The sequence below is a fragment of the Schistocerca gregaria genome, chromosome X (assembly GCF_023897955.1).
Source record: "Schistocerca gregaria isolate iqSchGreg1 chromosome X, iqSchGreg1.2, whole genome shotgun sequence".
Classification (NCBI taxonomy): domain Eukaryota; kingdom Metazoa; phylum Arthropoda; class Insecta; order Orthoptera; family Acrididae; genus Schistocerca; species Schistocerca gregaria.
Window position 1 is genome coordinate 725,877,080 of NC_064931.1, and position 24,278 is coordinate 725,901,357.

The 24,278-nt window shown below is 46.0% G+C and overlaps 2 protein-coding genes across 3 annotated transcripts in view; one reads left to right on the plus strand and one right to left on the minus strand.

Moving 5' to 3' along the window:
* Positions 1 to 2,446: 2,446 nt before the first annotated feature.
* LOC126299596 (SCY1-like protein 2) overlaps positions 2,447 to 24,278 on the plus strand; it is a gene marked incomplete at its 5' end in the record, with an annotated part of 158,499 nt that continues 136,667 nt past the window's right edge. For both annotated transcript variants that reach the window (XM_049991616.1, XM_049991617.1), the window contains 3 exon segments: positions 2,447 to 2,553; positions 14,793 to 14,930; positions 15,199 to 15,403. In XM_049991616.1, coding sequence (XP_049847573.1) covers positions 14,804 to 14,930; positions 15,199 to 15,403 — 332 coding nt within the window.
* LOC126298294 (trichohyalin-like) lies at positions 4,959 to 12,461 on the minus strand. Its single transcript, XM_049989592.1, has 2 exons — positions 12,329 to 12,461; positions 4,959 to 6,457 (listed from the first exon to the last, which is right to left on the minus strand). Exons 1-2 carry the CDS (start codon positions 12,459 to 12,461, stop codon positions 4,959 to 4,961), a joined length of 1,632 nt encoding a protein of 543 aa, XP_049845549.1.

Consider the following 24,278-nt stretch of genomic DNA (forward strand, 5'->3'; position numbering starts at 1 on the left):
AGTTTCGTTTCCTGGGTCTTCTTTTCGACAACAAGCTCACTTGGCTGCCCCATATCAGACTCCTGAAGGCAGGATGTTTCCGTAAACTCAATGTCCTTCGCTTCCTTTCCCACTCCTCTTGGGGTGCGGACCGTTCCCTCCTTCTCCGTCTTTATCGTGCTCTAGTTCTGTCTTGCTTGGACTATGGTTGTCAAGTTTATAGTTCAGCTGCTCCTTCCACACTGCATGTGCTGGATCCAGTCCACCATCGTGCTATCCGTTTGGCCACCGGTGCTTCCCTACTAGCCCTGTTGAAAGTCTCCTGGTTGAAGCTGGGATCCCCCCGCTTTGTTCGGCGGTCCCAGCTTCAGGTGTCTTACACACTCGCTATCCGTTCCTCTCCTACTCATCCTTCCTATTCTATCCTGTTCCCAGACCATGGGCGTCACCCACCCGGCTCCCACCCACTGGCGTGATTTTCAGCTTCCTTCTTTGTCCTGTCTTCCTCACTGCCTCACTCCCTCCTCTCCCCCCTCCCCGGTTAGTTTCTCAGCCTCGAATTCGGATGGATCTCCGCGGAGGTCTGAAAGATTCCATCCCCCCCGGTGGTGTTCTGTTCCTTTTCCCGCCGAATTTTATGGGAATTTTGGGATGCTGTTGTTTTTTACGCTGATGGCTCTAAATCTGATAATGTTGGGTATGCCTTCACATCCTCTGGAACGGAAAATCATCTGCTGCCACCTACATGCGGGGTGTTTACTGCGGAATTGATGGCAATTTCCCAGGCCCTTACCTTTATTAAAGTCTCAACACAACCGCATTTTGTTATGTACGGACTCGATGAGTGGCCTTCTTGCTATTGACAGGTGTTTTTCGCGCCATCCCTTGGTCTCTGCCGTCCATGACCATCTCGCTGATATTCACCGTGCTGCTTGTTCCGTTGACTTCTTTGGGTCCCTGGCCATGTGGGTATCCCGGGTAATGAGCTCGCTGATCGCTTGGCTGGGGGAGCAGTCACTTACCCCCTTTTTCTGTAACCCCTCCTGAAGCGGATTTACGGCTTCACATCAAATCCCACTTTGCACAGTCATGGGCCAATTCTTGGGAGGCTACTCCCCTGTCTAATAAACTTCGTGCTATTAAGGTGACACCAGGCCCGTGGCATTCATCCTTTCGCCTCTCCCGAAAGGACTCGACCACACTGTCGTCTTCGCATTGGCCATACCAGGCTGACCCATGGTTTTCTTTTGCGTGATGAGCCACCTCCGCTTTGTGGCTGTGGAGCCTTCCAGTCAGTAGCCCACATTTGGTTGAATGCCCCTTTTTTTGGCTCTGCGTGCTAAGTACAGACTTCCCCACACTTTACCTTTGATGTTGGCTGACTATTCCTGGATGGTCTCTCTGGTTCTCGGTTTCCTTCGGGAAAGTGGTTTTTATTCTTAGTTTTAAGGTTTTTAATCTCTCTGGTGTTGGGGCAGGGCGGTTAGTGTTTGGGAGCCTCCCACTGTAAGCCGTGTTGGGAGATTCCCGATTCACCTCCCTGACAGAGATCCTCTTTTCTTCCCCTTTTACTCAGTTTTTACCTTTTTGTTTAAAGGATTGGTTAGTCTCCTTTTCCCATACGTATTTCTACATTCTAGCAGTTGCACCTTTTAAGTAACAGTTGGTCTTCTCTATGCTGCTTCAGCACAGCGTTGGGTTTGTTGTCTTGGCGACTTCCCTCATTTTGTTTTTCACCATTAACATGACTGCCCTCTTACGTTTTTACCTTTTCCCTTTTATTGTTCTGACTTTCCTGAGATGTCCCATTAGCGCAATGGACCATATTTGAAACAAGGGACTGATGACCTTGCTGTTTGGTCCCTTAAACCTCAAACAACCAACCAACCAACCAGTTTTTGATGGTAAATCTTTGGTATTTCTCAGTACAGTTCAGCTTTTTGCCCCAGTTCTGAAGACTGCTGTTCTGATCCCAAGAGTAGCAGTTTTGAAGCCATTGTTTGCTTTTACCCATGGTCAAGCCACTGAATAAACAATGACTCCTGAGGTCTGGTAAACAATAGAAGAGGCTGCATTTGTGTAACATTGTTCTGAGCTGCCAACAACCATTACTTTGAGTATGTCTTGTAACATGTCTGTGCATGGAGTACAGTTTGCTTAAAAGTGGTTGTTTGCTCCAGTGAGAGAACATGTTTATGGTGCACAAGTTATGGTGTCCCAAGTTTTATATTTTTCAAACAAGAGTGCAACAACTAGTTTGTGCTGATCTGTGGTCTGTTAACATATGGGAATAGGAATGTGGTAAAACTTGCAATGTTTTTTGGTAAGTGTGATCTGTTTCATAAATTTTTAGGGATGATATTTGAATGTGTTGTCAGGATGGCTCTTATACAATTATTTTTGAGTGATTGCCCAGTGACATTTTGCTGAACTCTTATTTTAGCCTTTGCATTGTTGTTCCATCCAGGACTTACACTGATTTTGGAGGGACCATGTATGGACCAGTTAATACTTTAAGTGAAAAGCCTATTGCATGTACCTGACGGTAGAAACCACATTTTTATCAAAATTCAGGTAAGTGCTTTGGTGGCATTTGTTAACATACAAATTTTCTGCTATTTGAACACTCCCTTTTACTGCATTATGTTGAAATAGATGTTTCTCTTAATAGGTCTGAGGATAATCAAAGCAGTGTGATTGAAAAATATGAAAAGTTTTATATTGGAAAATGTACATTAAAAATAAAAGTAGCTTATTTGTACAGATTCCTCACATGCTTTGTATCAAATCATGTTATCATATTGCTGCTTCATGTGGTTGATTTAAAAAAAAATTCATACATAAAGCAAAATCACATTGCTTGCAAAGGTTATGTATCTCTTTGAGAAACTTGTTGGATCTTCCTTGCACCAGGAAGTACATATTTGAAACATACAGCATACTTAAGTGACACTGTGTTGCGGAAAATGCCTCTGTTAATTTACCTGCACATCCACCTTTGCAGTCTAGTGGTTAACATTGACTGACGAGAGAAAGGGCCTAGGTTAGATTTCTGGTAACTACCTCATAGTTTTTGGGTGGTAATATCTGGAATGGGATCCATCCAGCCTTTTAAGGCTGGATGGAGCTGCTTGATTAAAGAAGCAATCGACATTTAGTTCCACCTTGTTTCAGATATACTAACTTGTTGCTCATGCTGAGTTCAGCTGCAAATGTAGTAATAAAGTTCACGATTTTATTTTTGTCCACTAAACTGTACAATCAAAATGCATTTGAATAAACAGTCACCATTTCACTGTTGTCAAAAAAAGTTCTACTGCAAACATTAGCCTGCAAGTTAAATACTACCCTCCTTCAGATTATAGGATTGTTAGAAATTGTCCGTATATGTATGCCAATCTTTTTGTGAACAGTAAATATGCATCCCTCTGTCCTCCCATTTAATTGCTAACAAATTAAATTTAATCTATATAATTTCTCTCTTTACAGATTAGTTGCAACTAAATCATCTTGACTTGCTTATGGTGTCTAAAATACAATTTGCTTCATTGTTAAATAGATTGTCACAGCAGACTCATAACTGCTGACAATGAGTCCCTGCCTTCTACCACAAAGCTCAGTTGAGCACATGGTCACTGCTTGCTTCTGTGACATTGTAAAAATTAAAGGCATATTTGTGGTGTATTTTGTATAGACACCTGAAAAGTCCCTCAATGACACTTGCATCTGTAGTAAGTTTATAGAGTGAAAACTGAATGCACTGTCATAAAAGGCTTTTGTAGAAGAGAAGCACTTTAGAGAGTGGATGAAATCTTCCTGATGTTTTTGACTTGATATTGTCAATAAGTTGCAAGTAAGTGTGATTGCACTGCAGAAATTAATTACTTTGAGGCGAAATTGCAACTTGTCTCTGGATGCATAACAACCACCTACAATGTTTGGCCTTCTTTATGTATGTTCACTGCAAGAAGGCCAAGAAATGCCTGATTTCAGTGTGTTCCATTAACTCTGTAATAAATGAGGTTTTATTCTTTTCTACAATTATTTATTATAACTTGTGATGTATGTAGGTGTTTGTGCTTCCATATCTCTCGTCTTCATTGGTTTGAAAATGTGTAGCATAGCTGAATGTTAAACACGTGTAATTGATGACACATGTTGATGTGTATAGGTGATCAGTTTCACTCTATTCATAAACACAGGTAATACAAGCAGCAAACTGTGTGTACTGAAATTAATCTTTTTAACTTTGATATACTTAGTCTACTGAAAAGATTAGTCTTTGATTCTAACCCTAACAGTCTAACAGAAATAATTTAAAATAATTTTTTTGAGTAATATTATTAGGTAATCAGTTGCGTATTTTCATTTACACAACTTTGTTCATAATTCTCTTGACCATTCTCTTAATCTTCTAAAACCTCTTCCCGTGAAAGTAACTTCACTATTTCATAATTGGATAAATCCCTTTGCACAGTCACTGTTAGCACTTAACAATGAGCTGTCCATTTACTTCTGTGTAAAGATATATTCCTCCTCAAGTATCCACAGAATTAGATGATTTCTTACACCATGTATGAATAAAGTTTAACTAACACTCCCACTCCCCATTTTCAAAGATCGGGAAAGATTATATTTCATAGAAGCACCTCATGTAACCCATAAAATGTGTTGGCAGTTTTTGAAATAACCACAGGTTGTAAATTTTATGGGCTTGGTGAAGTACCTTAAGTTACTGCCAGACATAATTGCATTACCCCCCCTGCGGGTCCGGGGGTTAGAATAGGCCCGAGGTATTCCTGCCTGTCGTAAGAGGCGACTAAAAGGAGTCCATCCCCCCTCAAGGGGGTAGTTAGCGCCTGCGTCCAAAGACGGACAGTTTCACGACCTATATTTGCGTTCATTTTGGTTTTTCACTTCTTCTGGTTTCTTCCTTCCTTTGGTTGGTTCCTTTCTTTGTTCTTCTCCATCTCACTGTCTTACTTACTCTTCTCCTTGCCTTCTTCTTCTCCTTGCCTTCTTCTTCTCCTTGCCTTCTTCTTCTCCTTGCCTTCTTCTTCTCCTTGCCTTCTTCTTCTCCTTGCCTTCTTCTTCTCCTTGCCTTCTTCTTCTCCTTGCCTTCTTCTTCTCCTTGCCTTCTTCTTCTCCTTGCCTTCTTCTTCTCCTTGCCTTCTTCTTCTCCTTGCCTTCTTCTTCTCCTTGCCTTCTTCTTCTCCTTGCCTTCTTCTTCTCCTTGCCTTCTTCTTCTCCTTGCCTTCTTCTTCTCCTTGCCTTCTTCTTCTCCTTGCCTTCTTCTTCTCCTTGCCTTCTTCTTCTCCTTGCCTTCTTCTTCTCCTTGCCTTCTTCTTCTCCTTGCCTTCTTCTTCTCCTTGCCTTCTTCTTCTCCTTGCCTTCTTCTTCTCCTTGCCTTCTTCTTCTCCTTGCCTTCTTCTTCTCCTTGCCTTCTTCTTCTCCTTGCCTTCTTCTTCTCCTTGCCTTCTTCTTCTCCTTGCCTTCTTCTTCTCCTTGCCTTCTTCTTCTCCTTGCCTTCTTCTTCTTCTCCTTGCCTTCTTCTTCTTCTCCTTGCCTTCTTCTTCTTCTCCTTGCCTTCTTCTTCTTCTCCTTGCCTTCTTCTTCTTCTCCTTGCCTTCTTCTTCTTCTCCTTGCCTTCTTCTTCTTCTCCTTGCCTTCTTCTTCTTCTCCTTGCCTTCTTCTTCTTCTCCTTGCCTTCTTCTTCTTCTCCTTGCCTTCTTCTTCTTCTCCTTGCCTTCTTCTTCTTCTCCTTGCCTTCTTCTTCTTCTCCTTGCCTTCTTCTTCTTCTCCTTGCCTTCTTCTTCTTCTCCTTGCCTTCTTCTTCTTCTCCTTGCCTTCTTCTTCTTCTCCTTGCCTTCTTCTTCTTCTCCTTGCCTTCTTCTTCTTCTCCTTGCCTTCTTCTTCTTCTCCTTGCCTTCTTCTTCTTCTCCTTGCCTTCTTCTTCTTCTCCTTGCCTTCTTCTTCTTCTCCTTGCCTTCTTCTTCTTCTCCTTGCCTTCTTCTTCTTCTCCTTGCCTTCTTCTTCTTCTCCTTGCCTTCTTCTTCTTCTCCTTGCCTTCTTCTTCTTCTCCTTGCCTTCTTCTTCTTCTCCTTGCCTTCTTCTTCTTCTCCTTGCCTTCTTCTTCTTCTCCTTGCCTTCTTCTTCTTCTCCTTGCCTTCTTCTTCTTCTCCTTGCCTTCTTCTTCTTCTCCTTGCCTTCTTCTTCTTCTCCTTGCCTTCTTCTTCTTCTCCTTGCCTTCTTCTTCTTCTCCTTGCCTTCTTCTTCTTCTCCTTGCCTTCTTCTTCTTCTCCTTGCCTTCTTCTTCTTCTCCTTGCCTTCTTCTTCTTCTTCTTGCCTTCTTCTTCTTCTTCTTGCCTTCTTCTTCTTCTTCTTGCCTTCTTCTTCTTCTTCTTGCCTTCTTCTTCTTCTTCTTGCCTTCTTCTTCTTCTTCTTGCCTTCTTCTTCTTCTTCTTGCCTTCTTCTTCTTCTTCTTGCCTTCTCCTCCTCCTTCTCCTCTTCTTGCCTTCTCCTCCTCCTTCTCCTCCTTCTCTCCCTCTGCGTGCCTGAAGGCCGACCCACGCGTAGCCGGTGACGGGATAACGCGTAATTCCCCACCCTGGGTAGACAAGTAAGGCACGCACGTACCCACTGGTAAAGGCCAGGCCCGGGGGGTGATTGCCTGAGCTGACACCTTCCGACCATGCCGATTGGTCCCTCCGTCCGTTTCTCGAGAGGTGTGAACAATCACCTAAGGCGGGAGTGCCCTCTGAGAGGGTCCCCACAAGGAAGGAGCGCGCCATCGGAGATGCTGGCAATCATGGGGGATTCCTCCGCAATGGATTTTTCTTCTTTTTCTCTCTAGACTTCTGCCCACAAACGGAAACTTGACCAGCCACCAGTGACAAAAGTACTACCGCCTGCCTCACAGTTCCTCGTAGTTTCTCGATCTGAGGACGGAAAGGATTTTTCATCTGTCAACCCTTTCGTTATCCAGAAGGGCGTAGGTGCCATAGCCGGATCTGTCAAGTCTTGTACCAGGTTGCGTAATGGTACCTTGTTACTAGAAACTGAGAGCGCCTTTCAGGCACAAAAACTGCTTCGGGCCACACTCCTGTACACGTTCCCTGTCCGGGTGGAGGCTCACCGCACTTTGAATTCATCTCGTGGTGTGGTCTATACTAGATCACTCGACGGATTGACTGACGAGGAGATTGTCTTTCCTCGCTGAGCAGGGCATGACGGCTGTCCATAGGGTCATGAAAAAGGTCAACAATGACCTTGTACTGACCCGGACACTTTTCTTGACCTTTGATAGTGTTCAGCTGCCGTCACGCATCAAGGTGGGCTAAGAGGTTATTTCTGTTGACCCCTATGTCCAGACACCTACGCGCTGCTACCAGTGTCAGCGTTTTAATCACACTCGCCATTCTTGTTCCAATGCGGCTACATGTGTGAGTTGTGGCAGGGATGCCCATGAGGGTGACTGTCCACCTCCGTCTCCGTGTGAACTGTCGCGGTGACCATGCAGCGTCCTCCCGCGACTGTCCGTCTAAAAGGAAGAACGCTGTATCCAAGAAATTCAGGTCAAAGGGAAAGTGTCCACCTCGGCTGCTCGCAAGCTATGTGCTAGTAGGAAGCCCACGTTGCTCCCAGCGGGAAAATACAGTACTGTCCTCACCTCTCCTCGGACTACCAGGGAGGTGGCGACGGACATGCGATCTGACCTTCAGCACTACGGTCATCCGTTCGGCCAGTGCTAAGATCGCCCGGTCGATGTCTCCTGTTCCTCCCATCGCCCCTCCGACACAAGCACCTTTATCAGCTTCTGCCAGGACAAAGACACAGAAGCCAGAAGCACGGGCCTTCAAGAAAGAACCGTCTCGTGCAGACCTTTTACGTACCTCGAACCCTCAGCCATCGACCAATCCTTCCACAAAACGACCTTCCAAGAAGGTCATAGGAACCACAGTTCTCCTTCCCCGCCACGGCGCATTTCTCCTCCTGCACCCCCCAGCGGTTGCCGCCCCAGGCCGTCACTCGTTTCGCCTGGCTGCACTGCTGGTAGCTGAACATCTGGCCGTTCACCAGCGGAGGAAGCTCCCCTCCCGGCCATCTTCACAAGATGGCCGATGAACCTATAGAACAAATGGACAATGACTGTCCGCCTCCTGCTAGCGGGGGCAGTGCTCGCTCGAAGCCGGGCCCTCAGCGGCCTTCGAGATGACCCCTTCTTGCATCTTCTTCTTATCACGATGGCACTTATTCACTGGAATATTCACAGCATTCGCTCCAACCGAGAGGACTTTAAATTGCTGCTCCGCTTGCACCGTCCGCTCGTCGTCGCCCTCCAGGAAACGAAGCTACGCCCATGCGATCAAATTGCCTTGGCACACTAAACCTCTGTGCGTTTTGACTTACCCCCTGTGGCAGGTATTCCGGCTCATGGAGGGGTTATGTTGCTGGTCCGGGATGATATCTACTATGATCCCATCACATTGCACACCGGCCTGCAGGCAGTTGCCGTCCGCATTACTCTCCCCACTTTTACATTTTCCATTTGTACCGTTTACACTCCATCGTCGTCTGCCGTTACCAGTGCAGACATGCTGCAAATTATTGCTCAGCTCCCTGCACCATTTTTGTTAACTGGAGACTTCAATGCTCACCATCCTCTTTGGGGGTCTCCAGCATCCTGTCCGAGGGGCTCCCTGTTAGCAGACGTTTTCAACCAGCTCAATCTTGTCTGCCTCAATACTGGCGCCCCTACTTTCCTTTCAGACACCTCTCACACCTATTACCATTTAGACCTCTCTGTATGTACTACCCAACTTGCACGACGGTTTGAGTGGTATGTGCTTTCTGATACATATTCGAGCGACCGCTTCCCGTGTGTTATCCATCTCCTGCATCATACCCACTCTCCGTACTCAACTAGTTGGAACATCTCCAAAGCAGACTGGGGGCTCTTCACTTCCAGGGCGACCTTTCAAGACCAAACCTTCACAAGCTGCGGTAGTCAGGCCGCACACCTCACGGTCGACATTCTCACTGCTGCTGAATATTCCATCCCTCACATTACTTCTTCTCCACGCCTCGTACCGGTCCCCTGGTGGACCGCAGCATGTAGACGCCTTATGTGCTTGTCGACGTGCTTTACGCACCTTTAAACGCCACCCTACAGTCGCGAATTGTATCACTTACAAACGATTACGTGCGCAGTGTCATCATATTTTTAAAGAAAGCAAGAAAGCCAGCTGGGCTGCTTTCACAAGCACCTTAAACAGTTTTACTACTCCTTCTATTGTCTGGGGTAGCCTGCGCCGGCTATCTGGCACTAAGGTCCACTCACCAGTTTCTGGCTTGACGGTCACGAATGACGTCCTTGTGGCCCCTGAGGATGTCTCCGATGCCTTTGGCCGCTTTTTCGCAGAGGTTTCGAGCTCCACTCATTACCCCCCTGCCTTCCTCCCCCGAAAACAGGCAGAGGAGGCTCGGCCACCTAATTTCCACCCCTCGAATTGTGAAAACTACAATGCTCCATTCACCATGCGGGAACTCAAAAATGCACTTGCCCGGTCACGGTCCTCCGCTCCGGGGCCTGATTCTATTCATATTCAGATGCTGAAGAACCTTTCTCCTGCGGGTAAAGGTTTCCTTCTTCGTACTTACAATCGCATCTGGATTGAGGGACATGTTCCCGCATGCTGGCGCGAGTCTATTGTTGTACCGATTCCTAAGCCAGGGAAAGACAAGCACTTGCCTTCCAGTTATCGACCCATCTCGCTTACCAGCTGTGTCTGTAAGGTGATGGAGCGAATGGTTAACTCTCATTTGGTTTGGCTGCTCGAATCTCGACGCCTACTTACCAATGTACGATGTGGATTTCCTAGGCGCCGCTCTGCTGTTGACCATCTGGTTACCTTGTCGACCTTCGTTATGAATAACTTCTTGCGGAAGCGCCCGACCGCGGCTGTGTTCTTTGATTTGGAGAAGGCTTACGCCACCTGTTGGAGGGCGGGCATTCTCCGCACCATGCATACATGGGGCTTTCCCAGTCGCCTCCCTCTTTTTATTCGTTCCTTTTTAATGGATCGACAGTTCAGGGTACGTGTGGGTTCTGTCCTGTCAGAAACCTTTCGCCAGGAGAATGGGGTGCCACAGGGCTCCGTTTTGAGCGTCGCTCTCTTAGCCATAGCGATCAATCCAATAATGGATTGCCTCCCAGATGATGTATCAGGCTCCCTTTTCGTGGACGATTTTGCCATCTATTGCAGCGCACAGCGTACACGTTTCCTGGAGTGCTGTCTTCACCGTTCTCTTGACAGTCTTTACTCCTGGAGTGTCACCAATGGCTTCCGTTTTTCTGCCAAGAAAACGGTCTGTATTAACTTCTGGCGCTACAAAGAGTTTCTCCCACCGTCCTTAAGACTTGGTCCCGTTGCTCTCCCATTCGTGGAGACAACAAAATTTTTAGGTCTTACATTTGACAGGAAACTTAGTTGGTCTCCACATGTCTTATTTGGCTGTCCGTTGTACCCGTTCTCTAAATGTCCTCCGTGTTCTCAATGGCACGTCGTGGGGAGCGGATCGAACCGTCCTACTTCGCCTATATCGGTCGATCGTCCGCTCCAAGCTGGATTATGGGTGCTTTGTATACTCCTCTGCAAGGCCATCCATCTTACGCCGCCTCAACTCCATACAACATTGGGGTTTATGGCTTGCGATCGGAGCGTTTTATACTAGTCCCGTCGAGAGTCTTCATGCTGAAGCCGGTGAATTGCCACTCACCTATCGGTGCGATATACTGCTTTGTCGTTACGCCTGTCGGCTACTGTCAATGCCCGACCACCCATCGTATCGTTCCTTTTTTGACTACTCTCTCGACCATCAATACGGGTTGTATGTCTCTGCCCTGCTACCCTCTAGAGTTCGCTTTCGTCGCCTCCTTCAACTCCTTGATTTTTCACTCCCTGCAACCTTTAGAGTGGGCGAGAGCCACACGCAACCTTGGCTCCAGGCTCAGGTTCACGTTCACCTTGACCTCACCTCGCTCCCAAAGGAGGTTACCCCCAGTTCAGTATACCACTCCCGTTTTGTCGAACTTCGTTTGAAGTTCATTAATATTACATTCATTTATACAGATGGCTCTAAGACCAATGACGGGGTCGGGTGTTCTTTTATTGTCGGGGCACAAAGTTTCAAATACCGGCTACATGGCCATTGTTCGGTCTTCACAGCTGAGCTCTTTGCCCTCTATTAGGCTGTTCTTTATGTCTGCCGCCACTGGCATACTGCTTATGTCATCTGCTCTGATTCTCTGAGCGCCATCCAGAGCCTCAGTGATCCGTATCCGGTGCACCCTTTCGTGCACCGGATCCAACGCTCTCTTCAGCAGCTGGTGGACGACGGGTCTCCAGTTAGCTTTATGTGGGTTCATGGCCATGTCGGTATCCCTGGGAACGAAGCTGCAGATGCCGTGGCCAAGGCTGCGGTCCTTCAGCCTCGGACGGCTTCTTGTTGTGTCCCTTCATCAGATTGTAGCATGGTCATTTGTCGGCGCATTTTATCGCTGTGGTATGCAGATTGGGCTGCACTTAGGGACAACAAGCTTCAGGCCTTGAAACCTCTTCCCGCAGCTTGGACGTCCTCCTCACGCGCTTCTTGGCGGGAGGTCGTTTTATAGTGTTGACCCTTTTAGTTGCTTTTTTAACCTTGTGCCTCGCGGTACATACCTAAATTAGTCAGGGCGCTAATGACCATTGTAGTTGTGCGCCCTAAAACCACAAAAAAAATGCATTTATTCTGTCAATTACCAGTTTCAGCTGTCAATCTTATTCAGGTAAATTTATTTCTTGCATGCGTGCGCGTGTGCATACAGCTTCATATTGTGATGTGTTGATCTGAGTTTAAATGGGAGGTTGAATGGAAGAAATGCATGCAGCTAAACATGTGCTTTCTCTCTCTCTCTCTCTCTCTCTCTCTCTCTCTCTCTCTCTCTCTCTCTCTCTGCCTGCAATATTTTGAATGTCAGACCTGTTAAGTTACTTTGATCATTCTTATTAAACTGTATGCTACTGTCTTTGAGAGTTTACAAGCAATGGAGGCAATTTAATGGCCATTTGGTATTAAAGTGAACCTTATGGTTGAAGACATCTTCCTCATTCTCACTTACAGTGGAAGCTTGCTTTTTTTGTATTAGACGGGACCAATGTCATTCATATTATCGAAGGTTCATGAAAAATTAGAATTACATGGGTTAGCACCACTGTTATCGTCTACAGATGAACATAAACAGTAATAATGTCAGAAATAATATTGTAGCCAGTCTGGCTGTTTCACAGCCATCCATTAACATCACCTATTTCTGAGCGTTCTGGAATATTTGCCAATGCTTCAACAAACTCAATTGGGTGAACATTGTTACACTGTTTTACTGGACTCCAAAATATCTGGTAATGGATTTTTCCAGGGCTTACAGGATTTTCAGCCATAGGATACCACACAGATGCAGTTCTATAAATGTCTGACACTTACAGATTTCCAGAATGAAATTTTCACTGGAATATGTGCTGATATGAAACTTCCTGGCAGATTAAAACTGTGCTGGACTGAGACTCGAACTTGAAACCTTTGTCTTCTGTGGGCAAGTGCGTTACCATCTGAGCTACCAAAGCAAGAGTTGTAGCCTGTCCTCGCAGGTTTATTTCTGCTAGTACCTTGTTTCCTACCTTCCAAAGTTCACAGAAGTCAGTTCCTGAGTTTGAGTTTTGGTCCAGCACACAGTTTTAATCTGCCAGGAAGTTTCATTTATAGATTTCTGCCATACTTTCTCGAACTCCATGCTGCTTTGGGTAGAACAGTACTGTTACAGTAGTTGGTCGAAATCTCACTTTGATGTTGCCAATGACCTGTTTGTCTGTACATGGATGTGATGGTCAACCAATCATATGGCTTTCAGGCAAATCCTCACTGACAGTGCCAGGATCCTTGTATGGCACTTTGCTGACTTTTGCTCCATTTGTGATGACAATCATTTAATTCAATTATCACTTCTAGATTATCAATACTGTATACTTACTATGCCTGAAAGACAGACATGAATGTAGCAGAGATCTGGATTAATGAGGGACTGATGACCAAGATTCCACAGTATTTAGGATGTGCAGGTTCCTATTTTTAAAATTTGTTTGAAATTGATTTTCTGCACTTTCTACAGCGGTGTTTTTGGTTTGGTCATGAAATCACTTTCATGAGGAAAAGGTGAAGAACAGCAAAACAGTTGCAACAGTAAAAAAGGTTTAGTAAAATGCCTTGACCTAGGTTTTGATGTCTGTCTTCAAAAGGATCTATGATTAACACCAGTTACATAATGCTGTGGTGTTACATTAAAAATGTAGCCACAAGATGCAAAAGATGATAAATTTTACCTCCATTATAAAATAATCAAAACATGTTGACTGTCATTAGTGTGCTTCACAGCTGCACTTTATCTATATTAGTTTCTTTGAATTTTTTTTACATAAATCCACATTATGTAACCACTGTCAATCATTCTGAAGATGTTTTTTATGTCAAAATCTGTCAAGGGGTTTCATCAAACCTTTTTGTCGTTGCATCTGATTAGACTATTTTCCACCTTTCCCTCACGAAGAGTGCATTCTACAGTTGCCGCTTCCAGCCATGTTCAAGATTTTAAAGGAATTCTTTTGTGACGTATATATTATTCCAATAAAATATTGGCCTCTGGAGCAGCTTATCTGCTGAAGGATTAAAAAAGGGAGGAGGGGGTGTCGTAGACTATTGGACAACAATGTGATGAGCAGTAATATTGAAATTTATTTTCTTATGAGCCACCCATATAGAATTGTCTAAATGATGATCCTTTCACCATTTGAGACTTGCATTTCGTTCTGGATATACTATAACTTTGGCTTTGTAGCAATTTTCTAGGGATTCCTAAATTACATTGCATGACCTAGCTGATGTCAAGATCATTACTCAATGAAATGGGGGCCAAATCTCATTACTCTGGGATATTTTTGTAAGGAAAAGTTAGGCAAGATTTCAAACTTCGTATCTTAACTCTTACCTGATATGGTGGTTAGTTAGTTTAATGTTGCATGGATCATTTTGCACGATGAATTGTCATGATGTGATGGTGAAATGAGTAACTTTACATTCATATTTCAAATTAATTTGTACTCTAAACATCACCATATATTTTTTCCCCCTGAAATGGAAACAAGATAAACAGATTGAGTTAGCTACCCACCACCTTTTACACATCACAAACATAGCAATTCTACGAATATGAGTTGTGAAGGAGAAACTTTTTCAATTGATTTTCAAATTGCACCTTGCTGTCTGTTAGACATTTTATATCACTGGGTAAGTGGTCAAAATTTTTTGTTGCAGTGGTGTGCACCCCTTTCTGTGCTAAAGACAACCTTAATGTTGAGTGGAAAAGTGTGTTGCAAGATACTTGTCATTGGTATATTCTCAATGGTCAACTAATCATGTGATACTGTTCGTTTTAGCCAAACTTTTTGCACTAATTTCGTTAAGGGAGTTAAAAACACTGTTCAGCTTTGTCTGAAATCTGCTACACAAGATGTTTCATAATTGCTTTCAAAGTGAATAAATGTTTTTTGCTTGTCTTGTTACTGTGTGGATACAGTCTCAGATATTAAATAAACAGCAATGGTCAATTTCTGATTCTAAGGATATTTTCTCATTTTTGTTAATGAGTCATAAAATTATCATTAAACAACATGCCTGGCCAGTTTTCAGACTTTTCTCATGGGAAAAATTACGTATTTCAGGCACATTCATAATGGATGTTATAAATAAATTATATTCAACTGTGAGTACAACAGTGTCCCAGTTGTCTGGGGTGCTACCTGGTAATCCAGTTACCAGAGAATATGAAATAACATCCTATACATGCACAGCAGGACCGAGTAAGTTGGTATTTCTACCACAAACCTTAAGAAGTATTCTTAAATTACTTCTATATAAACTTTTGTGCTTATGCAGAGTCAGTATATTGTTAATCTTTAAGTGTAAAGTGACTATTTTTATCTTGAATAAGAGTTGAAATTTTGGGCACTTCATATAATTTCTGATTGAATGTAGCAAATGTTTTCTTTGCATTATGTAGCACATTATGAATGTTAATTTTTCATGTAATACAGAAAAAATAATCTAGAGACTACTCTTTCTTTAAAGGTCAGCTATGGAAAGTTTATAAAGGCTATAAGAAATCAACAAAACAAGATGGGTCAATATTTGTCTTTGAAAAGCGCAATTTGGAACGCTGCTCAAAAATGGAACAGGAGAGAATCATGGATCTATTAAGAAGAGGAGTGTTTCAATTGACCAGACTGAGGCATCCTCAAATATTAACAGTCCAACACCCACTTGAGGAGTCAAGGTAGTCTTTCCACTAGATGGTGAAATCTACCAATAATAGCAGCTTCCTTTTAATATTATTTCACACAACATAGTTTTATCAATCTGCGTGAAGGCTTATGGACTCATTTGATGTAGGTCAGCTTTTTAGTAGTCAACATTTCATCATGTCAGTTAAGCTAATGTTGTGCTTCCTTGACAGCCATGAATAACAATACAGAGCCATGAATAACGATACAGAAAGTGCAAAGTTCCACTGCTCATATGTTTGATGTAATTATATATTAATAATGAGACAGGGATTGTATGCCATACTAATAGAATTTGACATTACTGTGTTCAGTTATTGGCTGCATCTTCTTGAAATGACTTTAATGATGGCTATTTTTATGACTAGAAGTTGAGGCGTACATTTTGCACCATATTTTCTGTCAAAGTGCACAGTTTATTGCAGAAAGTAATTCTTATATGTGACATTTTAATTAAAAAGTTTATTAGTAGACCAATAAACAAGACTACATCCCCTGGGGCTTAGTTTGTGAGGTAGTGTGGGGCACCTATGGGGCCCTGAGCTATTGCAGCCCATTCTTCCTTCCTTCCTTCCTTCCTTCCTTCCTTCCTTCCATCCTTCGCTGAATTCCTTTAACCATGTCCTAGCTCCTTCCCCACTGCCCCCTCCTTTACCTCTCTCGGTGTTCTGATTAGTGTTGACCTGGCTTTTCACCTGGTCCCCTGTATTGCTTGCAATTTTGTTTCTGCTGCCTGTCCTTACATCCTTTACGGCTTGTAGGTCCCCACTTAGGGTTTGGCCTCCAATTTTAAATTTTCTGTTTTTAGTGTGAGCTATTTGGGGAGGAACTCTCTCCCTAATGTCTGGTGTAGATTCCTTCCCTTTTCCCTTCCCCATCACATCTCCCCTTCACAGCACTTGGTGACCAGCTTGTGTAGCCAGTCATTGTGGTGGAGCTGTTATGTAGCAATCTGGCAGAGCCACAGGAATCACACTAATACCTGAACTGTTCCATTCCCATGTATGCCAAAGAGCCACAACAAAGCTGTTGTCTTTATGGAGAATATAGAGGACAAGTTTGGTGGAGTCTGTTGAGCAAAGCTGCTTCTGCTGCCCCGTCTGCCAAGATGATCACTAGTAAGAAGAGCTGCAATGTTCCAGTGTCATAAACTGGCACCAGTCTCTCAATGTTGTCCAGGGTGTGATTTTTCAGAGACCTCATCCTGCAAACTGATAAACTCTGGGCTAAACTGGAGCAACAAAGTGTTCGTGTTAAACGTGTTGCAGATGGGTTGTAAAGACAACCTCACAAGAGATACTGACACCTTCAGTTTGGCTTTGAGTGAGAAATCCTCCCAGAGTAGGTAAAGGCTATGTGCTACAGGTGTGATGCGAAGCAAAGCTGTATATCCTGCCACCCGTGAGGTGCTTTTGGTGCTTAGGTTTTGGGCATGTCTTCCCACAGTTCAGCCTCTGTGTGGTGACTGGATACCCATGTCATGAGGGAAGCCCCAGTGTTCTGCCACTTGTCAATTGTCATGACAGCCACTCCTTTTGCTCACCAGTTTTCTCAGATTACAAGAGACAATAGATCAGAAAGTAAAGTTTTGGATCACCTGTCTTACACTGAGGCTCCCAAAGACACTCCACCCAGTGTTACTTTCTTCAACTTTTGCCTGTTTACACCCTTTATCCCTCCTACCTCTTCCTTACCTTAGTCCCCTCTCCCAGCAGTTTCTATGCTCTCCCCTCCAGGAGCTGCTCCCCCTCAAACAAGTGCCCTCGTTATCTGGGTTGGTGATGCTGCCCCCCTCCTCCTCCTCCCCCCTCCTCCTCCTCCCCCCTCCTCCTCCTCCCCCCTCCTCCTCCTCCCCCCTCCTCCTCCTCCCCCCTCCTCCTCCTCCCCCCTCCTCCCTCTCCACCCTCCTCCTCCTCCCCCCTCCTCCTCCTCCCCCCTCCTCCTCCTCCCCCCTCCTCCTCCTCCCCCCTCCTCCTCCTCCCCCCTCCTCCTCCTCCCCCTCCTCCTCCTCCTCCCCCCTCCTCCTCCTCCTCCCCCCTCCTCCTCCTCCCCCCTCCTCCTCCTCCCCCCTCCTCCTCCTCCTCCCCCCTCCTCCTCCTCCTCCCCCCTCCTCCTCCTCCTCCCCCCTCCTCCTCCTCCTCCCCCCTCCTCCTCCTCCCCCCTCCTCCTCCTCCCCCCTCCTCCTCCTCCCCCTCCTCCTCCTCCCCCCTCCTCCTCCTCCCACCCTCCTCCTCCTCCCCCCTCCTCCTCCTCCTCCCCCTCCTCCTCCTCCTCCTCCCCCTCCTCCTCCTCCTCCCTCTCCCTCCTCCTCCTCCCTCTCCCTCCTCCTCCTCCCTCTCCCTCCTCCTCCTCCCTCTCCCTCCTCCTCCTCCCTCTCCCTCCTCCCCCTCCCTCTCCCTCCTCCCCCTCCCTCTCCCTCCTCCCCCTCCCTCTCCCTCCTCCCCCTCCCTCTCCCTCCTCCCCCTCCCTCTCCCTCCTCCCCCTCCCTCTCCCTCCTCCCCCTCCCTCTCCCTCCTCCCTCCTCCCCCTCCCTCCTCCCCCTCCCTCTCCCTCCTCCCCCTCCCTCTCCCTCCTCCCCCTCCCTCTCCCTCCTCCCCCTCCCTCTCCCTCCTCCCCCTCCCTCTCCCTCCTCCCTCCTCCCCCTCCCAGCCTGCTACGGAGATTTGGCCACAAGATGCACCCCAAGGTTGCCTGTTCTCTTTTGGTTCTGTATCTTGAGGAAGGCTGCTCTCACTCTTTGCAATGCCCCCTCTACTTCCAGAGCAGTAGTCCCAGGAGAAGGCAGCCCCCTCCCCCAGTGCCCCTGGAGGTGCCATCTCCCCCTCACAACCAGTCTCTCATTTATGCATGTCACCCCATCCTTGTTGATGACCAGTGACATGACCTCCCCTGTGCTTCTTAATGACTGGCCTGTCCTATTGCCCCATGATAATCCAGTGGAATTCACAGTGGGTGTTATTGTCACCTACAGGAAATACAACTTGTTTCATATTAGTCTGCATTATGTCTTGCTCTTCAAGAAATGAACTTACATGTTGACCACTCTCGAACGTTTTGTGATTATAGGGTGTTGTCAGAATCATGCTGGCCATAGGATAGCATCTGGAGGAGAGTGCACTTTGGTTTGCACAGATGTTATTAGTGACTGGATCCCCTTCATACCAACCTGGAAGCTGTAGTGGTTACAGTGCAGACTCCAGGAATCACTGTTTGCAATGTCTCTACCTCCCTCCAGGTAGACCACTTTCCTATGTTGATCTGCTTACCTTAATACAGACTCTTACCCCATATCTTGTTCTTGGGGACTTCAATGCACATCACTTCCTTTGGGAGTGCCACTTCAATAAATAGGGCTTTTCTAATTGATCAACTTATTACAGACTTGGATTTGTCTTCTCAGTTACGGTTCCCTTGCCACTTCAGTGCTGCTCATGGAACCTTTACTGCTATCGATCTCTTGTCCCTCTGCTCTCATGGCTTCCCTACATTGGTCACACCATGATCTTTGTAACAGTGACCACTCCCCAGTGATTCTATCACTCGCCTGCTGCTGCCAGGCAGACAGGCTCCCATATTGGACATTCTGCAGAGCCAGTTGGCTTTCATATATGTCTGCTGTGCACTTAAGACACCGCTCTCTCAAATTGCATTGATGCAGTCATGCAGGCCATCTCTACTATTCATGCTGCTGGCACTGTCCACCACACCAGTCAACAAGAGGGGTCTGTGGATGGGGGATAGCAAAGGTCATAGCAGTTGCTGTACAAAACTGGTAGGTGCTGCAGTGTCCTTGAAGACATACGCCTCGTCATTGTAGGTTTGGTGCAAGCTCCATAGCCTTTGGCCTGTGAGTGGCAATTAACTGGCCCGGGTCTTAGCCTCCAGGGTGCTCTGTGTACTGATCCATTTATCCTTGCAGAACACCTCACGACACAATTTGTGAAAGTGTCGTCTTCGTATCCTGCCATATTTATACGGCAGAAATGCTGAGTTGAACAAACCCCTCTCTCAACCCCTGCCAAAGCCTGTAATGAATCCTTCACTAATCAGGAATTCTTGCACGCCCCTATCTCTTCACATTACACGGCCCCATGCCCAGATTCCATCCACAACCAGATGAGTCAAAATTTGGACTTCACCTAGAGGCAACATCTACTCAGGGTCTTCAGTTGGTGCATGGATGCCTTCTCTTGCAATGGTGAGACAGCATATTTATCCCAGTCCTTAAGCCCAAGAAGAACCCAATGTCTTGACAGCTGCAGTCTAATTAGGTTGACGAATGTACTTTCCCAACTGCTAGAGAGGATGGTTAGCTTCCATTTATGTTGGCCTTTTTAACCCCTGGGCCTTTTGTCCTTGTATCAGTGTGGCTTATGAAAAAGACAATGTAAACTGACAATTTACTCATATTGGAAATGGCAATCTGACAGGCTTTTACTAACCACCTACACCTTGTTGCAGTTTTCTTTGACCTGCATAAAGCATACTACGCTGCTTGGTGCCATCACATTTTAGGTAGCCTCCATGACTGGGGCTTTTGCAGCCCTCTTCCCATTTTTATCCGAGTTTTTATCCCACTGGCTCTTCCAGGTTAGAGTTGGCACTTCATGCAACACCCCATGAATTCAGGACGGTATCCTACAGGGTTGTCATGTCACTCTTCCTCATAGCCATCAATGGGCATGTAACTTCTGTTAGGGCCCCAGTTACTGTGGCATTGTATGTAGATTTTTGCATCTGGTGCAGCTCCCACTTTGTAGCATTTGCTGAATGCTGGCTCCAAGGCACCATCTGATTGGCCTCTGCGTTGGCAGTCACCCATGGTTTTCAATTTTCTCCCTCCAAAATGTGAGCCTTGTATTTTTTCATCAACCCACTGTACATCTTCATCCATAACTTTATTTAGGTTACCAGCTCCTCAATTCTGTTACAGTCCCATTTCTTGGGCCTTGTTTTTGATAAAAAGCTTATGTGGCTTCCCCATACTTACCACCTGAAGACTACCTGCATGTGAAAGTTTGTTCTCCACCTCTTGGCCCACACATCTTCGGGTGCAGACTCTTCTCCATCTCTACCATTCTCTGGTCTTGTCCAGAACAGATTATGGTTGTCAGGCTTAAGGCTCAGCAGCTCATACCACTTTGAAAATGCTTGACGCTGTTCACCATTGTGGGGTGTCTGACTATGGGACTAGTGTGAAAAGCAGCAATAACCAGTCTCCTTGCAGAAGTGGGGATTCCCCATCTACAAATACATCAAAGCCAACTCAGGTTTCTCAAGCAATCACCGTTTGCAGATTCCTGACCATCCCTTGTACCCTGTCCTCTTTGCAAATGAGTGATGTCTAACTTCTGATAACTGCCTATGGGCAGGATTGCCAGTTGGAATGAGTCTCACTTCCCCTGTCAGGATCTCCATCTCCACTCGCTCCTCCCACACCTCCCTTGGATGGTGCCTAGACCATGGATTAGGACAGACTTATTCCAGGGTCTTGTCTGTTGCCCCTATGGTCTTCTGGTGTCTTGTATGTTCTATCCTTCAGGAATTCCAGGGTGCTATAATCTTATACACTGATGGTCGTAAGATAAGGTGGGATATGCTTTCATGTCTCCTTCTGGTTATAACATCATTTATTGACGGGATCATGTGTGTTCCTGGCAGAGCTGCTAGCCTTTAACAGGGCTCTACATTTTGTTACCCAGATGTCCACAGTGTTGTACTGATTCAATGAGCAGCTTGCAGGCTATAGACCAATGCTACTATAGTCACCCTTTGGTCTTTGCTATCTCTTAGCTTCTCTCTGCTCTTAGCTGTGCCACCTACTGTTTTTCTCTGGGTCCCAAGTCATGTGGGCATACCAGGGAATGAACTGGCTGACCAATTGACTAGTGTCAGATACTTATTCCCATTCCTTTCAGATTCCAGGTGCAGATATACGGATTCACATCAATTACCTTTCTGCCTGAAAGTGGAATATCTCCTGCACTACTGCTCTCACTAATAAATTCCACACAATCGAAGAGATTACTGCAGTTTGTTGCTATTTCTTCTGCTCCTCTTGGAAGGAGTTCAGTCGTAAACTGTCTATGCCGTCGCTGGCGGCGCAGTGTGCCTGTGTATTGCAGTTTGAAGGCGATTGATACTGATTTGGCTGGGCAGTTTAATAAACAGCAATTGATTGGAGGTCCTAATGTTTTTTGTGGACTGCATCTGAACTTTACGTGTGATGTACAAGCATTGTTTGGAGGCAGTACCTGGCTAACACTTGCTGTTGTGTGGGGTAATCAAGCAGATTATGGTGGCCTTGAAGCATTTCCAGATGCAAATATTTTGGCTTGGAAGACACGGAGTATTGCTGAGACCACAGGAATTTTGGCTAAGCAGCCTTACGGTACCCTTGTTCCAAGTATGCCATTTGCTTGCATTACAAGCTACACCCACAATGTGGTTGCAGAGCCAGACTGACTATATCCCATACATTACTGGAATGTATCCATCTTCTGGCTATTTGTACTAAGTATAGGGTTCCAGTTACCTTATCTTTAATATTAGCAGATGATTCAGGAATGGTTGAACTGGTCTTTAGTTTCCTCTGTGAAAGTAGTTTTTTATTTCCAGATATAAGGTTTTGCTTTACTCTTGGAGCAGTATTTTTGTGCTTCAGACCTTCGTTTCCTCATTCTAGGACCCATGAACACTTCCTCATGCAGACTCTTTTATCCCTGTTTTTCCAGTTTTTAGACTTGTTCTATCCTTTTATGCCTTCTGTTTTAATTTCCTTGTTTTATAGTTTCTCTTCTGACTGGGTCTGTCCAATTTTAGTGTGGACTATCTCTTTCACAAGTAATTTTGCAATTAGGGGACTGATGACTTTTCTGTTCAGGCCCATAACCCCCCCCCCCCCCCCAGTAATCAATCAATTGCTAACAAAGTTGTGTTATGTGGTTGCATTGCAAATTTACATCTGGTACAAGATTCTTGAAAACCTTCAGCTGACCAAATGTGATACTGTAGGTATTAAACTAATTATATTCACAATTGTTTATTTTGGAAGCCCCCCTGCGGGTTCGGGGGTAATAATAGGCCCGCGGTATTCCTGCCTGTCGTAAGAGGCGACTTACAGGAGTCTCAACCTTTTCGGCCTTATATGATGGTCCCCTCTCGGGCTTTACCTCCATCTTTCTAAATTGTTCCGAAGAGCGAGCCACTTGGGGAAGGGCGCCTTAAATGGTGCACTGTATCTGTCGTGCATTGAGACCTTTAGCCGGCTTTCTCGTCATTGCAATGGTGTCCCGCTCGTTTTCCATCTCTTGGGCAAGGATACGTCCCTGGGTGCGATTACCACGCTGCACTGTGCAGTGTTGCTTTTCGCTGTGACGACGACGTTATACATTTTTGCACCTAAGATCCAGCACGGTAGCTAGTCTGTTGTGGTGGGGCTGCCATGTACCCTGTTGGTTGTAGCCCCCTGACAACACAGGGAGCACTCTACTGATGCCTGTACCGTTTACTCCCCATGTATGCCAAGGAGTAGATGCCCATCTCCCTGGGGCATCATGACTCCCGGCAATGGCCATCCTGCCAGGTGGCTCTTGCTGTGGCTGGGTGGTGCCCATGGGGAGGGCCCTTGATCGGAGTAGGTGGCATCAGGGCGGATGTCCCGCAATGAAGCGTGGTACATCATCTCTTGCTGGTGGCCAGCCACCAGCAGTCTCTGAGCGTTCAAGGGCTCATTTTAAAGCTAACGTTTATGACCCTAAATCGTTCCCATCCCTGGCCACACCATGGGAGGAACGAAAGGCAATGAATGATAGTGACATGTATTCCCCCAGGTATCTCGTCTGTACCAGAGCTGATGGGGAATCCTTTGTATCCATGAAGCCTCAGTTCTTTGTAGAGCATTTGGAGGACAAGTTTGGGGAGGTGGAGGGCTTGTCTAAAATGCGCTCTGGGTCAGTTTTTATAAAAACAGCATCCTCCGCCCAGGCATGCAGGTTGCTTGCTTGTGACAAGTTGGGGAATGTTAATGTTACCATCACATCACATAAGAGTTTAAATATGGTCCAGGGTGTTATTTTCCATAGGGACCTACTTCTGCAGTCTGATGACGAGCTGCGCGCCAACTTAGAGCGTAGAGGTGTTCATTTCGTCCAGCGCGTTCATTGGGGTCCGAGGGACAATTAGGTTGCTACCGGTGCCTTCATCTTGGCCTTAGAGGGTGATAAAGTACTGGAGAAGGTTCAGGTGATGGTCTACCGCTGTGACGTCAAGCCCTATATCCCTCCCCCGATGCAGTGCTTTAAGTGCTGGAAGTTCGGCCATATGTCTTCCCGCTGTACTTCCAGCCTCACATGTCGAGATTGCGGACGCCCATCTCATCCCTGTACTCCATGTGCTCCGCCTCCCATCTGTGTCAACTGTGGAGAGCGTCATTCACCTTGCTTGCCAGACTGCAGGATCTTACAGAAAGAACGCAAAATCATGGAATATAAGACCCTGGACCGACTGACTTACACTGAGGCTAAGCGGAAATTTGAACGGCTACATCCTGTGCGCATGATGTCATCTTATGCCTCCACTGTCACTCCTGCTCCGGCTCCTTTAGCTGCACCAGTCAGTCAGCTCTCAGCGTCAGAGGACCTCACCTGCCCCCTTGACAATGGGGGCCCCCTTCTCTTGCTGTTGCTCCCACACCATCTACATCGGGAGCAGCACCCACTAAACCACCGGGGACACCAGTCCCCACTTCTAAGCCGGAGAAGCGTAAGTCGTCTTCGGCTTCTCTCGCTCGGAAAGGATCCCTTGGGTCACTCCCTTCCCAGGTTCCTACCAGCGGCACAGCAAACACCAACCAGTGGCGGAAGAAAC

What these genes read in the sequence shown, in the direction of transcription:
- LOC126298294 (XM_049989592.1), bottom strand. Translation starts at nt 12,461, where the DNA reads ATGGCTGAAAATCCTGTAAGCCCTGGAAAAATCCATTACCAGATATTT. An exon ending in TCCAGAACGCTCAGAAATAG is followed by an intron (nt 6,458 to 12,328) that starts GTGATGTTAATG and finishes GAAGGCAAGAAG; the next exon opens with AAGAAGAAGAAGGCAAGAAG.